This window comes from Grampus griseus (genome assembly GCF_964374135.1).
Source record: "Grampus griseus genome assembly, chromosome: 9".
Lineage (NCBI taxonomy): Eukaryota > Metazoa > Chordata > Mammalia > Artiodactyla > Delphinidae > Grampus > Grampus griseus.
Genome location: NC_139003.1, coordinates 75,457,488 through 75,477,931, shown reverse-complemented (window position 1 = coordinate 75,477,931; position 20,444 = coordinate 75,457,488). Strand labels below are relative to the sequence as shown.

Genomic DNA, 20,444 nt, shown 5'->3' with positions numbered 1-20,444 from the left:
CATAAATGACCTTTAGGCTTAAAATTTTTTCTAAAAACCAGTTAGTTTTTGTTTCAGGTATTTTTCATTAGTTCCTAATATAATATTAACATTAGGAAACAAGCAAGAATAGTTTTGATCTGACTCCTAGAATGTACTTTAAAACATGGTGGGCTCAAGGTAGCAAATAAAAGTATACCTTTTCTTATATAGGGAAGTACTAGGAATAATGGGTGATTGCCAGTGTCAAAAGCCAGAACAAACACCTGTGTCCCATAGAATGTGGTGGTCTAGAACCACTGGAATCATAGTTCTTCCAGGAGTTGATAAAATATTCAGTCAACGGCCGATTTAGCCATTGGGGCAGAGACAAGATCTCAGATATATAGATTTGTCTAAATATCTTTTAGACAAATCTATATATCTTAGATTACCTTTTTGTGGAACACCTCAGTTGAATATGTAGAAATTACTTCCATTTATTTTACTAATCTTTGTTAGGCTGGAACTTTTAGTTTTTCTCCTTTTATGTAAATGAATGAAAACAATTCCCATATTTCCAAGGAAACAGAAAACATCTAATCCAAGCTAGTCTTCCCACCATGTTTGTTGGCAGCCTTACATCTGTCAGAGGGTAAAGAGTCTTTTATTTTTCTTTGTACTTTTTATTCATGTAAAATTCCTTAAGGTCCGTAACAGAGGTTAAATTCTCTTTAAATATTTTTGTTTTAAAAGAAGTATTATGGTTTAATAGAAAATATGCAGAACTTAAAGTAAGAAGGATTGGTTTTCCTCCTTGATAAGTTTATCCACATAAGCTTGGGCAAATTGTTTTAACCTGACTCACTACTTGGTGGTGAATTTGAAATGAATGACAATTCCTTCAGCATTTACTTCATGGGCTTTGCAATTATTAAATAGTATGATTGTAAAAGTATTTGGTAAACTGTGGACTGTTTCAGTATTGATGCTAGTATTATAAACTTTACATGCAGCCTTTATAAACTCATGAATATGGAAAAGAGCAAGACAAATTTCCTTTAATAAGAAACTTTCCTTTTAGTTAGTGGGGTGTTACAGAGTGGTGTTGACTATGTGTAATATAAATAGTTATAATAATTTAATTATCCCTGTTACTGGACATAAACTAGTTTTTGCATACTATTATTCTTAAAAAGAAATAAATTCAATGATCTTACATTCTTTTGTGGAAAAATACCTTAAGCCCATATTAAATAATATTTTTTTCAAAATATTTATTTTAAATATTTTAAAATAAAACTTTAGTATTTTAAAAATTAACATTGATCAAAACAAAGCTTTCAAGGAATTAGCAAAATAGATTCATATTCACTTTTTGTCAAAGATATGATGAATACTTTTTTTTCATAGGCAGCCACCTTGCTAGCCCATCTGCCCTATTAGTATTGTAGTGTTAAAGGTTATCATAAATTACTATTAATCACACCTTCCTAGTTCTTAATTTAGTTAATAACCTTTGGAATTACAGAAAAACAGAATGTGTGTTTGTGTTTGTTCTATGTATAGAATAATAATCTACCTAGTATTGAAAATAGACCAGTATAAATGAGTGTGAATTTACCACCTTTCAGTTGACATTTATATTGCTTCACTCTTAGAGAAAAATGCTAGACACTGTAGACCCCTTGAATGAGTCACTTTGGGGATTCTTTTTAAGAGAGGTATAAGCACTTAAAATGATTTTCTTTGTTACAGTGGCAGCTTTTTTTCCTAAGTATCTGCAAGACTTGAGTGATCCAAGTTTGTTCTTGTTGTGACAAATTAAATAAAATTTAGTTCTTTCTACTTGAGCTTGGGCTCTAAGTGATTTCTGTAGATGAAACTTCAGTCCGTTTTTAATATTTATGTGTTCACCCATGTCATTTTTTAGGAGATTTTATGAAGATGGAGCAATTGTCTTGGGTGAGGAAGCAAATATGCTTGCTGGCATGCTGCTTGGACTCAATGCTATTGATTTCAGGTATTTCATCTAACTATATGCATTATGACTTAAAGTGATTCTACCTCATAATAGTTTCCACTTATGATTCTTTTCTTTCAGTTTTCTAAGTAAAGCACACTGTTGGATATTGATTTGATTTATGTTGTTCCCTTTCGAATGAGATCAGTTTTCTAAATAGGTTTGCTCTCAAAAAAGAGGCTGTCTCAAACTTAGGGAATGAACTGACAACCTTGCTCTCTAGTTTGGGTAAAAAGAAAGCTTGGACCACATCCTGCCAAGCAGAGAAGTCATGCGCTCTGGTAGCACTGAAGGAAGGTTTTGGATCTCATCTCTTAGTATTTTTCAACTACTGCTTTAAAATGAAAAAGAAATACACTAAAAGAAGATTCAAATCCAGAAAGATTTTCATTGTCTCATGTGGTGAGATAAAGAGGATATTGACAGGCTATCTTAGGTATGTTATGTTTCTTGTTTTGTATCTAAAATATTAAAAATTTTGTTAATATTTGCTTTTATTATCAACAAGATGAATTGATTTCAGAATAAGATTACAAGTACTAAAAATGGACATTGTAAGTTCTTTTTAGGTTGATGGCAGCATCCTTTTGCATTTCTTTAATTGATCTAAGATTTTACATTGTACTAAAAGTAAAAGGTTTGTCTAGAATAAGAACTGAAACATGAGAATGAAGGAAGTATTATATGTATATATATATATGTGTATATATATACACATATATATATATTTTGTGTGTGTGTGTGTGTGTGTGTGGTATGCGGGCCTCTCACTGCTGTGGCCTCTCCCGTTGCGGAGCACAGGCTCTGGACGCGCAGGCTCAGCAGCCATGGCCCACGGGCCCAGCTGCTCCGCAGCATGTGGGATCCTACCGGACCAGGGCACGAACCCATGTACCCCGCATCGGCAGGTGGACTCTCAATCACTGCGCCACCAGGGAAGCCCTATATTTTTATTGAAATATATCACTTAAATATATCATTAAATATATCACTTAAATATATCACTTAAAATATATCACAAGAATGTTAACAAATAAGTATAAAACTTAAATGAAAATCTAGTTTTCATTTTTAGTTCATTTTTTGAACTAAAAAATAATGCTACCCAGTTTCACTGAGGTTAACTTTTTCTAGTAACTCACTTCTTTTTCAAAATACTTTTCACTTTGTAAGTGTAACTTTCCTCTATTTAAAATTTGATAAGTGGGATTGGGTTAATTAGCTTAATTCTTTATGATGAATGTGATAGATGCAGTTTTGAAGGTTGTCTTTATGATCCCTCTAAGGGTGTTAACTTTTTACATGGCATGTTGCTGGCTCTGTCCAAATACTTTACAACTTCATTTAGTTTTTGGTTGGGAAAAAAAAACCTGGGTTAAGAATCTAAACTCTTGGCTTATTGTAACCCACTGATAATGTATAGAGAGAAAGTGTCTTAAAGATGCATTAGTAATGTTTCTATAAATGAAGGAAAACCCATGTAAAATGTTGCCACTTTGATTCTTTCCTTAGTCAATTCTGGAAAAATACATACTGCACCCTTGATATTAACATATTAGAACAAGTATTTCAACAGGCACATTTCCCAAAGAAACCAGAAGGTAGTGGTTCATATATGAATTTTTTTCTTTTTTTTTTAATTAATTAATTGTATTTATTTATTTTTGGCTGCACTGGGTCTTCGTTGCCACTTGTGGGCTTTCTCAAGTTGAGGCTAGCGGGGGCTATTCTTCCTTGCAATGCACGGGCTTCTCATTGAGGTGGCTTCTCTTGTTGCAGAGCACGGGCTCTAGGTGCGCGGGCTTCAGTAGTTGTAGCAGGCGGGCTCGGTAGTTGTGGCTTGCGGGCTCCAGAGCTCAGGCTAAGCAGCTGTGGCGCACGGGCCCAGCTGCTCCGTGGCATGTGGAATCTTCCCGGACCAGGACTCAAACCCACGTCCCCTGAATTGGCAGGCGGGCTCTCAACCACTGTGCCACCAGGGAAGCCCCATGAATTTTTTTCTAATTAGGAGATTTTCTTTTTAGGAGATATTAAGTATCACCTGAGAATTTGTAAATGTGAACAACAAGGCTTCATCTGAAAATTCTCTAGCGATGTCTTAAGAATTTAGTAAAGATGAGGATAGTATGAAATAAATAATGTTTGAACAGATTTCTCAGTAAATTTTACTTTTGCATGATATATTTATGTAACAGTGTTATTAACTCATACAAGCTTTTGTTATTGATATGGAAGGTAGAATATCTTTATGAGGTGTTTATAACAAGTCACATTTAAATTACAAATAAGAAATTCACCTGCAATTTGATGAAACAAATGTCTCTAACAAGAGATTGTTTATAACACTTTGATTTAAATTTTAATGTATTAATATATTTACTGTCTATTGTCTTAGCTTCTGCCTGAAGGGAGAAGGATTAGATGGCAACTTTCCTGCTGTAATAGACTATACACCATATTTGAAGTTTACCCAAAGGTATTTGACATTTTGAAATATGTTATTGAAATCTTAATTTATAATTGAATGTCTTGTGCAATATATTCATCTGATTAAAACTACTTTTTATAAAACATTTATTTCAGTATCAGAGATCATTCAAAAATATAAACTCCAGTTGTGTTTTTAGTGTATATATAAATATATAGTTTTTACATAATTGTAATCCCAGTGTAAATATAGTTTTTAAAAAACAGCGTGTATTTCTACTGCTGTAGTCAATATAATAACTTTAATAGCTCTGTAATAGTCCATTGAGATTACAAAACTATAATTCATTATTTAAATTGTTTTTCATTTATCTCCATTATAATGAAAAGAATAATGAACATTTTTGTGCAAATAAATTTTCCTTTTGTTTCTGTTGTGCATTTATAGAGTTATTCAGGTAAGTACAGTGAAAAATTTTGTGGCTCTTAAAGTCTGTTCTTAGAGTTGTATCAATTTATCCTGCTACCAGTATTTTGTGAGAGTTACAGATTTTCCATAATCTCATCAGCATTGAAAATTAATCAGATGAAATCTATTCTGAAGATCTTCTTGCATAATTGACTTCCCAAATAGAATAATGATCTTTATATACTTCTTTCTTTTTCACATCTTTATTGGAGTATAAATGCTTTACAGTGTTGTGTTAGTTTCTGCTGTACAACAAAGTGAATCAGCTATATGTATACATATATCCCCATATATATCCCCATATTCCCTCCCTCTTGCGCCTCCCTCCCACCCTCCCTATGCCACCCCTCTAGGTCGTCACAAAGCATCGAGCTGATCTCCCTGTGCTGTGCAGCAGCTTCCCACTAGCTATCTACTTTACATTTGGTAGTGTATATATGTCAGTGCTACTCTCTCACTTCGTCACAGCTAACCCTTCCCCCCTTGTGCCCTCAAGTCCATTCTCTACGTCTGTGTCTTTATGCCTGCCCTGCCACTAGGTTCATGAGTACCACTTTTTGAAATGCCATACATATGCATTAGCATATGGTATTTGTTTTTCTCTTTCTGACTTACTTCACTCTGTATGACAGATTCTAGGTCCATCCACCTCACTACAAATAACTCAATTTTCTTCCTTTTTATGGCTGAGTAATATTCCATTATATATATGTGCCACATCTTCTTTATCCATTTTTCTGTCAGTGGACGTTTAGGTTGCATCCATGTCCTGGCTATTGTAAATAGTGCTGCAATGAACATTGTGGTACATGACTCTTTTTGAATTATGGTTTTCTCAGAGTATATGCCCAGTAGTGGGATTGCTGGGTCATATGGTAGTTCTATTTTTAGTTTTTTTAAGGAAACTCCATACTGTTCTCCATAGTAGCTGTGTCAGTTTACATTCCCACCAACAGTGCAGGAGGGTTCCCTTTTCTCCACACCCTCTCTGGCACTTATTTTTTCTAGATTTTTTGATGATGGCCTTTCTGACCAGTGTGAGCTGATACCTCATTGTGGTTTTGATTTGCATTTTTCTAATGATTAGTGATGCTGAGCATCTTTTCATGTATTTGTTGGCCATCTGTATATCTCCTTTGGAGAAATGTCTATTTAGGTCTTCCACCCATTTTTGAATTGGGTTGTTTGGTTTTGTGATATTTAGCTGCATGAGCTGCTTATATATTTTGGAGATTAATCCTTTGTCCATTGTTTCATTTGCAAATATTTTCTCCCATTCTGAGGGTTGTCTTTTCGTCTTGTTTATGGTTTCCTTTGCTGTGCAAAAGCTTTGAAGTTTCATTAGGTCCGATTTGTTTATTTTTGTTTTTATTTCCCTTACTCTAGGAGATGGGTCAAAAAGGATCTTGCTGTGATTTATGTCATATAGTGTTTTGCCTGTATTTTCCTCTAAGAGTTTTATAGTGTCTGGCCTTATTTAATCCATTTTGAGTTTATTTTTGTGTATGGTGTTAGGGTGTGTTCTAATTTCATTCTTTTACATGTATCTGTCCATTTCTCCCAGCACCACTTATTTAAGAGGCTGTCATTTCTCCATTGTATATTCTTGCCTTCTTTATCAAAGATAAGGTGACCATATGTGCGTGGGTTTATCTCTCGGCTTTCTATCCTGTTCCATTGATCTATATTTCTGTTTTTGTGCCAGTACCATACTGTCCTGATTACTGTAGCTTTGTAGTATTTATAGTCTGAAGTCAGGGAGCCTGATTCCTGCAGCTCTGTTTTTCTTTCTCAAGATTGCTTTGGCTATTCAGGGTGTTTTGTGTTTCCATACACATTGTAAAATTTTTTGTTCTAGTTCTGTAAAAAATGCCATTGGTAATTTGATAGGGATTGCATTGAACCTGTAGATTGCTTTGGGTGTAGTACAGCCATTTTCACAATATTGATTCTTCCAATCCAGGAGCATGGTATATCTCTCCATCTGTTTATGTTATCTTTGATTTCTTTCATCAGTGTTTTATAGTTTCCTGATTACAGGTCTTTTGCCTCCTTAGGTAGGTTTATTCCTAGGTATTTTATTCTTTTTGTTGCAATGGTAAATGGGATTGTTTCCTTAATTTCTCTTTCTGATCTTTCATTGTTACTGTATAGGAATGCAAGAGATTTCTGTGCATTAATTTTGTATCCTACAACCCTACCAAATTCATTGATTAGTTCTAGTAGTTTTCTGGTGGCATCTTTAGGATTTTCTATGTATAGTATCATGTCATCGGCAAACAGTGACAGTTTTACATCTTCTTTTCCAATTTGTATTCCTTTTATTTATTTTTCTTCTCTGATTGCTGTGGCTAGGGCTTCCAATACTATGTTGAATAATAGTGGCAAGAGTGGACATCCTTATCTTGTTCCTGACCTTAGAGGAAATGGTTTCAGTTTTTCACCATTGAGAATGATGTTCGCTGTGGGTTTGTGATATATGGCTTTTATTAGGTTGAGGAAGGTTCCCTCTATGCCCACTTTCTGGAGAGTTTTTATCATAAATGGGTGTTGAATTTTTTAAAAAAAATTGTATTTATTTATTATTTATTTCTGGCTGCATTGGGTCTTTGTTGCTGTGCGCAGGCTTTCTCTAGTTGCAGCGAGCAGGGGCTACTCTTTGTTGCGGTGCCTGGGCCTCTCATTGTGGTGGCTTCTCTTGTTGCGGAGCATGGGCTCTAGGCACACGGGCTTCAAGTTGTGGCACACGGGCTTCAATAGTTGTGGCTTGCAGGCTCTAGAGTGCAGGCTCAGTAGTTGTGGTGCACAGGCATAGTTGCTCCGTGCCATGTGGCATCTTCCCAGACAAGGGCTTGACCCAGTGTCCCCTGCATTGGCAGGCGGATTCTTAACCACTGTGCCACCAGTGAAGTCTCTATGATTTCTTTCCTTCTACTAACTTTGGGTTTTCTTTGTTCTTCTTTCTCTAATTGCTGTAGGTGTAAGGTTAGATTGTTTATTTGAGATTTTTCTTGTGTCTTGAGGTGAGTTTGAATTGCTCTGAACTTCCTTCTTAGAACTGCTTTTTCTGCATCCCATAGGTTTTTGGATCGTTGTGTTTTCGTTGTCATTTGTTTCTAGGTATTTTTTAATTTCTTCTTTGATTTCTTCAATGATCTCTTGGCTGTTTAGCAGCACGCTGTTTAGCCTCCATGTATTTGTGTTTTTTACAGTTTTTTTCCTGTAATTGATTTCTAAACTCATAGCATTGTGGTTGGAAGAGATGCTTGATACGATTTCAATTTTCTTAAATTTTCCAAGGCTTGATTTTTGTCCCAAGATGTGGTCTATTCTGGAGAACGTTCATGTGCACTTGAGAAGAAGTGTATTTTTCCGCTTTCAAGTGTAATGTCCTAAAGATATCAATTAAGTCTGTCTGGTCTATTATGTCATTTAAAGCTTGTGTTTCCTTATTGATTTTCTGGCTGGATGATCTATTGGTGTAAGTGGGATGTTAAAGTCCCCCAGTATTACTGTGTTACTGTCAATTTCTCCTTTTATGGCTGTTAGCATTTGCCTTATGTATTTTGAGGTGCTCCTTTGTTGGGTGCATAAATATTTATAATTGTTACACTTTCTTCTTGGATTGATCCCTTGATCATTATGTAGTGTCCTTCCTCATCTCTTGTAACAGTCTTTAATTTAAAGTCTATTTTATCTGATATGAGTATTGCTACTCCAGCTTTCTTGTGATTTCCGTTTGCATGGAATATCTTTTTCCATCCCCTCACTTTCAGTCTGTGTCCCTAGGTCTGAAGTGGGTTTCTTGTAGATAGCATATATAAGGATTTTGGTTTTATATCCGTTCAGCCAGTCTGTGTCTTTTGGTTGGAGCATTTAATCCATTTACATTCAAGGTGATTTTCGATATGTATGTTCCTATTACCATTTTCATGACTGATTTGGGGTTGTTTTTGTGGGTCTTTTTCTTCTCTTGTGTTTCCCTCTTAGAGAAGTTCCTTTAGCATTTGTTGTAAAGCTGGTTTAGTGGTGCTGAATTCTCATAGCTTTTGTTTGTCTGTAAAGCTTTTGATTTCTCTGTCAATCTGAATGAGATCCTTGCTGGGCAGAGTAATCTTGGTTGTAGTTTCTTCCCTTTAAGTATGTCCTGCCACTCCCTTCTGGCTTGCACAGTTTCTGCTGAAAGATCAGCTGTTAACCTTATGGGGATTCCCTTGTATGTTATTTGTTGCTTTTCCCTTGCTGCTTTTAATATTTTTTGTTTGTATTTAATTTTTGATAGTTTGATTAATGTGCGTCTCGGCGTGTTTCTCTTTAGGTTTATCCTGTATGGGACTCTCTGAGCTTCCTGGACTTGATTGACTATTTCCTTTTCTATGTTAGGGAAGTTTTTGACTGTAATCTCTTCAAATATTTTCTCAGTCCCTTTCTTTTTCTCTTCTTCTGGGACCCCTATAATTCAAATGTTGGTGCGTTTAATGTTCTCCCAGAGGTCTCTGAGAGCATCCTCAATTCTTTTCATTCTTTTTTCTTTATTCTACTCCCCACCAGTTATTTCCACCATTTTATCTTCCAGCTCACTTATCTGTTCTTTTGCCTCAGTTACTCTGCTATTGATTCCTTCTGGAGTATTTTACATTTCAGTTATTGTGTTGTTCATCACTGTTTGTTTGCTCTTTAGTTCTTCTAGATCTTTGTTAAATGTTTCTTATATTTTCTCCATTCTGTTTCTGAGATTTTGGATCATCTTTACTATCATTACTCTGAATTCTTTTTCAGGTAGCTTGCCTATTTTGTCTGCATTTATTTGATCTTGTACGTTTTTACCTTGCTCCTCTGTCTGTAACATATTATTTTGTCATTTCAGTTGTTTTTTTTGATGGTTGGGTTGGGGCTTTATTCCTGTCTTACTGGTTGTTTAGCCTGAGGCGTCCAGCACTGGAGTTTGCAGGCAGTTGGGTAGAGCCAGGTCTTGGTGCTGAGATGAGGACCTCTGGGAGGCCTCACTCCAATTAATATTCCCTGGGGTCTGAGGTTCTCCTTTAGTCCAGCAGTTTGGGCTTGGCACTCCCACCACAGGAGCTCGGGCCAACCCTCGGCCTGGGAACCAAGATTCGGCAAGCTGCATGGTGTGGCAAAAAAAAAAAAAAAAAGCAAGCAGTACAATAACAAAGAATAAAAAATAAAATAAAATTAGAAAGATAAAAAATATATTAGAAAAAATAAAAATATAATTGAAACAACTTCAACAAAGTAAAACAAAACCACAACAGAAAAAAGAAAATAAACAAATAAATAAATAAATTTAAGAAAAGGGAGGGAACAAGCCAAAAGGAGCAGAGCAGTAACAAAGTGTAAAGAATACAATAAAATTAGAAAAATAAAAGATTTATTAGAAAAAATAAAAGTATAAATGAATCAACAACAGGGTAAAATAGAACCCCAACCTAAAAGAAGAAAAAAGAAAGCCTTGACTAAGTGGGGCAGAGTTCAGGCAGGGTTTGGAACATGGGCAGGGGTGGGGTTTAGGGTGGGGCGGAGCCTAGGTGGGGGGTGACATTTCAGCGTGGGGCCTGATGTTTCAGTGTGGGGCAGGGTCTAGGCTCAAGACCCACGCCAGCTGGAAAAGGCTTTGTGGGCGGGGCCTAGGCTGGCGACGTTCAAGTGTAGGGCAGGGCCTCTGCTTAGGCCCCGCCCAGAAGGGGAGGAATAGCACGTCCAAAGAAGGGCCTCTGGCGTGTGAGGTTACAGAGTTTGGAGGTAAGGTCGTGGGTGAGGGCGTGTGGGTGGGGTTTAGGCCCAGCACGTTGGAGGGGGTCTCTGAGGTGTCTCCAAGCGTAGAGGTAAGGCCCTGGGTGGGGGTGTAGGGGCGGGGCTTGGGTTCTGCGGGCAGGAGGGAGGCTCCGAGGGCAGAGGATTCGGCCCGGGAGCCCAAGAGGCTCCCCGGTGCCTAAGTGGACAGGGAAAGCCTGGCCCCGTTCCCTTCCATTCCTTCACGCCCCTCCCCCACTGTCTCCCCCAGGGTCTCCCCCATCTCGTGGGTGGGTCCCACTGGGTGTAGGAACTCCTCCCCTCCCCCAGCCGCCCCTCAGGGCCGCCAGTCCAGGGCTGCCAGTCCTTTCCCGCCTCCACTTCTCCTCCCCCGTCCCTTCCACCCAGGCCCCATGTCCTACCCGGTCGCTGGGGGTTCCTCCCGTCCCCTTAGGTGTCTGTGGTCCCCCACCGGTGCCAGCTAGGTGCCCTAGTTGTGCGGGAGATGCGAATTCCGCGTCCTCCTAGCCTGCCATCTTGACTCTGCTCCCCTCTCTTTATATACTTCTGAAATGTTATGATCAGGCCAAAGCTGTAAGGGAGATAGAGTGAGTAATATATGTATATATGTAATATATGTATATGTACACACAAACATACACACACACCCAAGATACATTTATTGAGTGCCTAAAGAAACTTTCCTAGGGATACATACATGTCAAGACTGTAGGAACTCTGTGAACTTCTAAAAAGGAATGCAATCCCTGTATCCAAGATAATCACCATCTAGTAAGAGAAGTCTAGTAAGAGAAGTCATGATTTCAGAGCTAGGAGTGTGAAGATATTTTAGGTGATGAAGGAGAAGGAGGAATAGAGTATTATGGTACAAAGATTTCTAACTTAAGTAAGTAGATCCCTTGGGAAAAGGGATAAGTCTGTTACATTAGATCTAGAAAAGAAATACACCAAGAAGATGTTTTTAACAGGCATAAAATTGTACTCTTTTGGGATATGTTTGGATTATAGGACATTTTGTGAAGATAACGGATAGTTCAAAACAATACTAGTAAAAATGTCAATACCATTTATTGCATGTTTATTATATAGCAAGCATTGTTTTAAGTCATTTACTTCTATTAACTCATTAATCTCCTCAGAAACCAGTGAGGTAAGCACCACTGTCCTTATTTTTAAATGAGAAAACTGAAACACAGAGAGGTTAAATACCTTGGCCATAGTCACACAGCTAGTTTGTGCAGAGTGGGCCTCAAGTCTGAAATTAAAGAGCAAGATGACAGTTGGAGAGAGGAGTTTGGTCATCAGAATGCAGTTAGAAAGGCTATTTTTAGCGATTTAGGAAATAATTTAAATTAAAATATGAAGAAAAATGTAAATACAGATTTTTCTCTTTTCGTACCTAAGAGACTGTAGTAATTATTACAGTGCTTTTAAAAAGATATGATAATGAAGCCTTCTCATCTGGTGCCCTCAGAATGAGTTTAATGACCTATATTCTGTGTCCCCAGCTGCTTAGCCACTTTTGTCTGATTTTTTTGTGCAATTTCCTCTTTCTTTGATGCACTAATCCAAACATATATGTATAGCTTCCTCTTCTTTGTATACTAAAGGATTCCTACCATCTTGTTATATAAACAAGAAAGGAAATACCAATTCAACCTAGTCGTAACCCAGTTAGCATTACAGACCATGGAGCTTTTCTTTTTAGAAAGATTTAAACTATCCTAATAGTCATAAAGAGCCAATATTTTAAAAATTGAATTACTTCCACCCAAATGTACCTGTAATTAGACACAATTTTTAAAAATTCTATTTGATGCCTCATTTAAGAAACCATAAGAGTCTGTCCCTCCCCAAATTACTGCTTTTAACTTATTTGGAAAATTAAGTGTTTATTGTAGAATAGTTGGAAAGTACAGAAAAGTAGAAAGTAGAAGAAAGCTTAAGTCACTCATCTTACATTTAAGGAGCAACTGCTAGAAGCATTAACATTTTGATGGATAGCTTTCAGCCTTTTCTGTACATAGGAATATTTTTAAATTAAAATGGAAGCATAATATACATGTAACTGTTTCCCTTAATACTGTATAATGAACATTGTTGCACGTCTTTAACTGTCCTTCTATAGCATCATTTCCTAAAATAAATAGAATTCATTGTTAGTATAGTATGTTAACCCAGTTATTGTACTTCTGGAGTGCATTTAGTTTCGTCGTATATAGTATTGCAGTTAATATCCTTGTCACTACATCTTTTTATGCAGAACCATCATTATTTCTTTAAGTTAAAATCCTGAAAGTAGGGGCTTCCCTGGTGGCACAGTGGTTAGGAATCTGCCTGCCAATGCAGGGGACATGGGTTTGGGCCCTGGTCCAGGAAGATCCCACATGCCACAGAATAAGTAAGCCCGTGCACCACAGCTACTGAGCCTGTGCTCTAGAGCCTGCGAGCCACAACAACTGAGCCCGCATGCCACAACTACTGAAGCCCGCGCACCTAGAGCCCATGCCCCGCAACAATAGAAGCCACTGCAATGAGAAGCCCTCACACCTCATCGAAGAGTAGCCCCCGCTTGCTGCAACTAGAGAAAGCCCACGTGTAGCAACGAAGACCCAGCACAGCCAAAAATAAATTTAAAAAAAAATCCTGGAAGTAGAATTTCTAGTATATATGTCATTGAAACTTTTGAAACATGCTGTCAAGAGAGCATGTCCAGAGAGGCCATACTAATGTAGATCCTATCAGCAATATGTGACAGTGCCTGCCTCCACAGTTTCCAACTTAAAGGTGTGGCTAATTCTGTAAGTAAAAAATGATATCCTGTTGTTGTTTCGGTTTGCATTTATTTGATTGCTGGTGAAGTTGAACTTTAAAAAATATTTATTAGCTATTAGTCTTTTGAAATAGAGTTTTATCCTTCTGAAGCTAAATACATGAAATATGTTAAGAGAAAACATCCTAAAATATATTTCATATTTAAAATTGGTTTAATTAAGTTTTAGGTTGTGTACCAGTGAGAAAAGTTAAGTTTTTTCTGAGTTACTGCTTGGTGTAACTTTAAACATTTTTTCCTTGAATGGATTTTAGGCCAGAAAAGTCTAGTAGTAGCCAATGATTATTGGTCTTTTATGATGCCTTCAATTTTTCACTTTAAAGTATAATATTCTAGTAGCTAAGTCTTTATACTTAGAATGATTATTTCCTAAAGAGGTAAATTTCTGCAAACAAAATTGCTGAGTTAGAGAGACCGTAAACGATCCAGCATGCTGTTCAATTGCCCTTCCTAAGCGTAGCATTCCATGTACTGTTGGCTGTCCATATCTGCAGGTTTCACCTCCATGAATCAACCAGCTGTGGATCAGATGTATATGGGACTTGTACATATAAGGGACTTGAGCACCCATGGACTTTGATATCTGGGGTGGCTCCTGGAACCAGTCCTTCATGAGTACTGAGGGACCACTGTACTCTGCCTTTTCCCCCTCTTAGTAGGGAGACGCTAATCATTTGCTACCAAAGGCCAGTCTTTTCGCCTGTGTACTGCATCCCATCCTGTCTTTTCTGTTTAAGGTCTTAGCTCCAGCGGTTGTCCCCTTCCATTAATTTTTCCTTTTCTAGATCTTCCCACACATCACAGCATATAAGCATGTTGTTATTTTCCCCATCTTAAAAAATCTTATTTCCTAAAAGTCTCTCTTAGGAAAGAGAGACTTTCCTAACCCCACATTCACTTCTAGCTTTTTCTTAGTACCCCTTCCTTTATTACAAAACCATGCCTCCCTTTTTTTTTTTTGTCTCCATTCACTCTTGAACTATTCATATGAGCTTTAATACCTACCACTGAAACTGCTATTTTCAGAGTCACCAGTAATTGTCTTGTTGCGAAATCCAGGGGTTAGTTTCCTCACCTTACTTGACCTTGGAGCAGTGTTTGATACACATGACTGCTCTTGTCAGCACTCTTCTGCTTTTCCTCCTTTTTACTCCCCTTCACTGCTTTCTCCTCATTTCCCCAACCTCTAAATGTTGGACTGTTTCAGAGATCAGTCCTGAATCATCTTCTCTGTCTGTACTAAGTAGTTTCATCTAGTTTCATGGCTTTAAATACTATCTATGTGCTGCTCTTTCCCAAATATATACTTCCACCTGGAACACTACTCTAAACTCTGAAACTCATACATCCAGCTGCCAAGTTGACACCTCCACTTGGATGTGTAATAAGCACCTCAGATATAACAGGTACAATAATGAACTCCTAATCCCATCACCCCACACCCCCTCACACAAAACAGCTTTCCTTCCTTTAGTCTTTGCCATTCCAAGAATGGTAGTTCTAGCATTCCAGTCATTTATGCTCAAAAACTTTGGAGTCATTGTTGAATTCTCTCTTCCGTAATCCACATACGATCCATCAGCAAATATTTTTGCACCACCATCACCTCCTAAATTTAAACCTGGAGATTTGCAAGAGTCTTCGTGCTCCACCTCTTGCCTCCTGTAGTTTATTTCTCCATAGAGCAGCCAGAGTGATACTTTTGAACTATAAGTCAAATCACTTCATTCCTCTGCTCACAACTTTCCAGTAGTTTCTTTCCTTCTGACCCGAAGTGAAAAACAAATTCCGTAGTTGATCTGGCCTTCAGTACCTCTCTGACCTCATGTCTTACTCCCTGCCCTGTTACTCACTGTGCTTCAGTAACACTTGCCATCTTGTTATCCCTTGAGCACACCGGGCACACCTGTGCATCTTTCTGTCCTCTACCAGGAGCACAGTCTCTCTCAGATATTTGCATGGCTAGTTCATTCATCTTCTCTAAAACTCAGCTTAATACCACCTTAGTAATGAAGCCTCCACTGAATGTTCTGCCTAAAATAGTGATACCAGTTCCCCTTACTGGTGTGACCTCAAGCATCTGCTTATCATCTCATATTCTCATTTTCTTCATTTGCTGAATGAACCTATTAAATAGTACAGCAGTACCTCATGGGGATATCATGAGGATTAATGAGGCGATGTATGTGAAGTGTTTATATAGTTCCTTGGACCACCGTAGTTAGCATTTATTTTCTTCCTTGTCCTTATAAGGAACTTCCTTGTTATCAGTTCTCCCTTTCTACTCTTGGATTTTTAAATTTATTTTTTGTTTTTTAATTTTTTTTTGTGTATTCATTGCTTTTTTTCTTTGTTTCCACAAATATATCTATTTATTTATTTTTACTTTCGGCTGTGTTGGGCCTTTGTTCCTGCACACAGGCGTTCTCTAGTTGTGGTGAGCGGGGGCTACTCTTTGTTGCGGTGCGCAGCCTTCTCATTGCGGTGGCTTCTCTTGTTGCGGAGCACGGGCTCTAGGTGCATGGGCTTCAGTCGTTGTGGCACACGGGCTCAGTGATTGTGGCTCACAGGCTCTAGAGCACAGGCTCAGTAGTTGTGGTGCATGGGTTTAGTTGCTCTGCAGCGCGTGGGATCTTCCCAGAACAGGGATGGAATCCATGTCCCCTGCACTGGCAGGCAGATTTCTAACCACTGTGCCACCAGGGAAGTCCCTCTTGGATGTTTTTAAAACTTACTGATTTATTTATCATCTTTCCAGTTTCTATTATTCGTTCAGTTTTGGTAAATTTTATTTTGTTAAAATTTTCAGAATTTTATATCATGATGTTCAGAGAATTTCTTTTAATATCTTTTAAATCTCTTTTCATCTCTAGTTATATTAACTTTTGCTTTTTGTTATTGTAACTTTTATTTTTTTGTCTTTTAAATCATCCTTACCAAAGCTTTATCAATTTTGTTAGTCATTAAGTGTTTGTTTTTCTTTGTTGATCCTCTGTTGTACCTTTGCCATCTAGCTCATTAATTTCTGTTTTTATCTATATTATTTTGTTTCTTCTACCTTCTTTGGGTTTGTGATGATCTTTTCTTACTCTTTTGTAAAATCAGCTTTATTGATGTATCATTAACAAATAAAATTCTGAGATATTTCAAGTGTACATTGTGGTGATTTGATACCGTATTTTGATAATGTATACCTTGCGGAAGGATTTCCCCCGTGTTGTTAATTAACATATCCATCACCTCATGTATTTATCTTTTTGTGTGTGTGTGTGAACATTTAAGTTATACTCTCTTAACAAATTTCAGTTATATAATACAGTGTTATCAACTATAATCACCATGTTTTACAGTAGATGCTCAGACTTTATTAATCTTACAGCTGAAAGTTTGTACCCTTTTACCAACCTCTCCCTATTCCTCCTCCTCGCCCCTGGGAACCATGTTCTAGTCTCTATTTCTATGAGTTTGACTTTTTTTTTTTTTTTAAGATTCTACATATAAGTGATACCCCCAGTATTTGTCTTTCTGTGTCTGGCTTATCTCACTTAGCATAATGCTCTCAGGATCCATCCATGTTGTTGCAAATGGCAAGATTTCTTAACCTCTCATGGCTGAACGGTATTCCACTGTGTATATGTATACACCACATCTTCTTTATCCATTCAGTTATTGATGGACACTTAGCTCATGTCCATATCTTGATTACTTGTGCTGCAGTAAACATGGGAGTACAGGTATCTCTTCAAGATTCTGTTTTCATTTCCTTTTGATACATTCCTGGAAGTGGGATTGCTGGATCATATGGTAGTTCTATTTTCAATATTTTGAGGAAACTCCATTCTGTTTTCCATAATGACCGTATCAGTTGACACTCCCACAGCAATGCACAGGGGTTCCCTTTTCTCCACATCCTCATCAACACTTATCTTTTTTGTTTGTTTGTTTTTTTGCGGTACGCGGGCCTCTCACTGTTGTGGCCTCTCCCGTTGCAGAGTACAGGCTCACGGGCCCAGCCGCTCCGCAGTATGTGGGACCTTCCCGGACCGGGGCACGAACCCATGTCCCCTGCATCGGCAGGCAGACTCTCACTGTGCCACCAGGGAAGCCCAACACTTATCTTTTTGATGATAGTCATTTTTTTTTTTAAGATGATAGCCATTATGACAGATGTGAGGTGATATCTTGTGATTTTGATTTGCATTTCCCTGATGATAAGTGATGTTGAGCACCTTTTTATGTACCTGTTGGCCATTCGTATGTCTTTTTTTGAAAAATGTCTATTCTATTCCTCTGATTATTTTTCAATCACGTTTGTTTTTTGGCTGTTGAGTTCTCTATATATCTTGGATATTAACTCCTTATCAGATATATGATTTGCAGATATTTCCTCCCATTCAGTATGTTGCCTTTTCATTTTGTTGCTGGTTTCCTTTGCTGTGCAGAAGGCTTTTAGTTTGATGTAGCCCCGCTTCTTTATCTTGCTTTTGCTTTTTTTTTTACTTTTTTTTTTTTTTGGTGTCAAATCCAAAAATCGTTGTCAAGATTGATGTCAAGGGCTTACCCCCATGTTTTCTCCTAGGATTTTTACAGTTTCAGGTCTTACATTCAAGTCTTTAATCTATTTAGAATGATTTTTGTATATGGTATAAGATAGGGTTCCAGTTTCATTCTTTTGATCTACGTGGGACAGTAAAAAGAACACAGCTAGACAGGTCTTCTCAGCACATGTGGAGTTTCTGGTTCTCTTCTTTAGAAGTGTTTTCTCTCTCCTCAGGACATTCTCACAGTTTCTGTGTTAGTGCCCTTAGGTCTGTAAACCTCACTTGAACTTCTGTAGCATCTCTAGGCTTGATGATAATATCATTATTATTGTATAGTCAGTGATGAATATTTTGGAGCTTGCTCACCAGTAGCTTGCAAATACAGAAGTGTTTCTAAAAAATCAAAGTGGAACATATTATGAATTTTGTTTCTTTAAAAATTTTTAATCTTCTCAGTTCTGACAGCATCAGCAGTGATGAGGAAGAGCTGAGGACTTTGGGAAGCAGTGGTAGTGAAAGCAGCACTCCAGAGAACATCGGGCCTCCTTTCATCATGGATGAGAATAGTTGGTTCAACAAGTGTAAGAGAGTTAAACAAAAGTATCAACTAACACTGGAACAGAAGGTATTTATCAGTTGTCAAAAGTCATTTAATTTGGTTCTAGTACTACCTTTAGACTGTCACTACCAAAAGACCTTTTAGCTGTATAGAAGTATTTACCTATTGCTACTTCCTTTCTGTTCTTGGATTGTCCTCCTTTTAATTAAAAATCAGGGCCTGGGCTTCCCTGGTGGCACAGCGGTTGAGAGTCCGCCTGCCGATGCAGGGGACACGGGTTTGTGCCCCGGTCCAGGAAGATCCCACATGCCGCGGAGCGGCTGGGCCCGTGAGCCATGGCCGCTGAGCTTGCGCGTCCAGAGCCTGTGCTCCGTAACAGGAGAGGCCACAACGGTGAGAGGCCCGCGTACCGCAAAAAACAAACAAACAAAAAAATCAGGGCCAGTTTTAGGAGAGGCTTTTGTTTCTTAAATAATTTTATGTTTTAATATATATAATAAGCCATTTATTCTTCTGTATGCAGTTTCATTTGTCTGAGGTATTAGTTTCTATGATTAATTTTATAAAGGATTATTTGGTTTATGAAAATGCAGTAATTGCCTAAGAAATTCCATATATGTGTCTCACTCTTTTTTTTTTTTAAATCAGGTATTTTAGCAGCTCTTGTGGGTTAAGCGCTGTAGTAGGCAAAGTGGGGTACATAACAGAATGGAATATAAACTCTATCATCTTGAGTTGTAACCTCTTCTTTTTCACTGTATGATTTATTTTCCTTCCTACCCTTCCTTTCAAATTATCATTATTCATAGATGAGCTGTGTAGGGAGAGCCCAATTGAATTATCCATAGAATTATCAGAACAATAAAAAATACACTGAGGAAAATGGTTACAAAGGAAATTTACAAATATGAAGAGATTTCCTGTAGACAAACAGCTGCTAGTTAGAAATATAAAGAAAACTTTAATACCCTGTTAAAGGAGAATTCTGGTACCAGCTACCAGCCGGAAGTCACGCTATGATAACTGAAAGCCTTTACATTGCAAAAATCTGAAAATGCCAAGTAGGATAAAATTTGAAAGAGTTTCATACAGAGCTGCTCTCTCAAAGAATAGGAGCTCACTAAGGACTGTAAACAAAGAAGGGCCTAAAAAATAGGAGCTCACTAAGGACTGTAAACAAAGAAGGGCCTGGAATAAGTCATGAGTTACAGTCACTGCAGGCTTCTGGGGTGGGGGTGAGGGGCCATTCCCTTAACCTAGGTACTTGTGTTTTAATACCAACCGGGGAGCAGCAAACCTAGGCCCGCTATCATTCGAGTTGGAAACTGAACCTAGAAGGCAGGATGCGCTGCAAAATGGCAGAGTAAGCACAGAAATTGACAAATAAACCTTGACTACATGAAACAGCAACAGCAATATTAGTGACCATTATGGGGTGGCAGTGTTGTTCTGGGATATGATTAACAACTTGCTTTGCAGAGGAATTAGATAAGGCCTGATTTGTAGCATTTGCTGATTTCTCTGGGATGAATACTCCCATCATGGCCAACTTAAAACTACCAATTTGATGTCACTGAATGTAGAATCAGGAAGAGAGGCACAGTAGCACACCATTATATAGTTTTTCTACCAGGCAGACACAGTAAATATAAATGACTTGAAGAGCACAGATTGTAATAGTAAAATATAGTAAAACACTTGGGAAACGATAGGTTTTGTAGTTATTCTGTTTTTTGATATAATTTACTTAATGGTAAGTTTATAAAATTTAATTTTTTATAATAGCAGTGTTTTAACAGCTGAATTACAAAATATCTGAAGCTTAACAATTAGTTCAGGCTTCAGCCTTCCCTGGGAAGTAA

At 37.7% G+C, this 20,444-nt stretch overlaps 1 protein-coding gene across 4 annotated transcripts in view; it reads left to right on the top strand.

Moving 5' to 3' along the window:
* The window catches only part of RUNDC3B (RUN domain containing 3B), a gene marked incomplete at its 5' end in the record, with an annotated part of 155,298 nt that overhangs the window by 89,056 nt on the left and 45,798 nt on the right, over positions 1–20,444 (top strand). For all 4 annotated transcript variants that reach the window (XM_082661583.1, XM_082661582.1, XM_082661580.1 and 1 more), the window contains 3 exons: positions 1,892–1,981; positions 4,377–4,457; positions 18,480–18,648. In XM_082661583.1, coding sequence (XP_082517709.1) covers positions 1,892–1,981; positions 4,377–4,457; positions 18,480–18,648 — 340 coding nt within the window. The remainder of the gene's footprint in view (positions 1–1,891; positions 1,982–4,376; positions 4,458–18,479; positions 18,649–20,444) is intronic.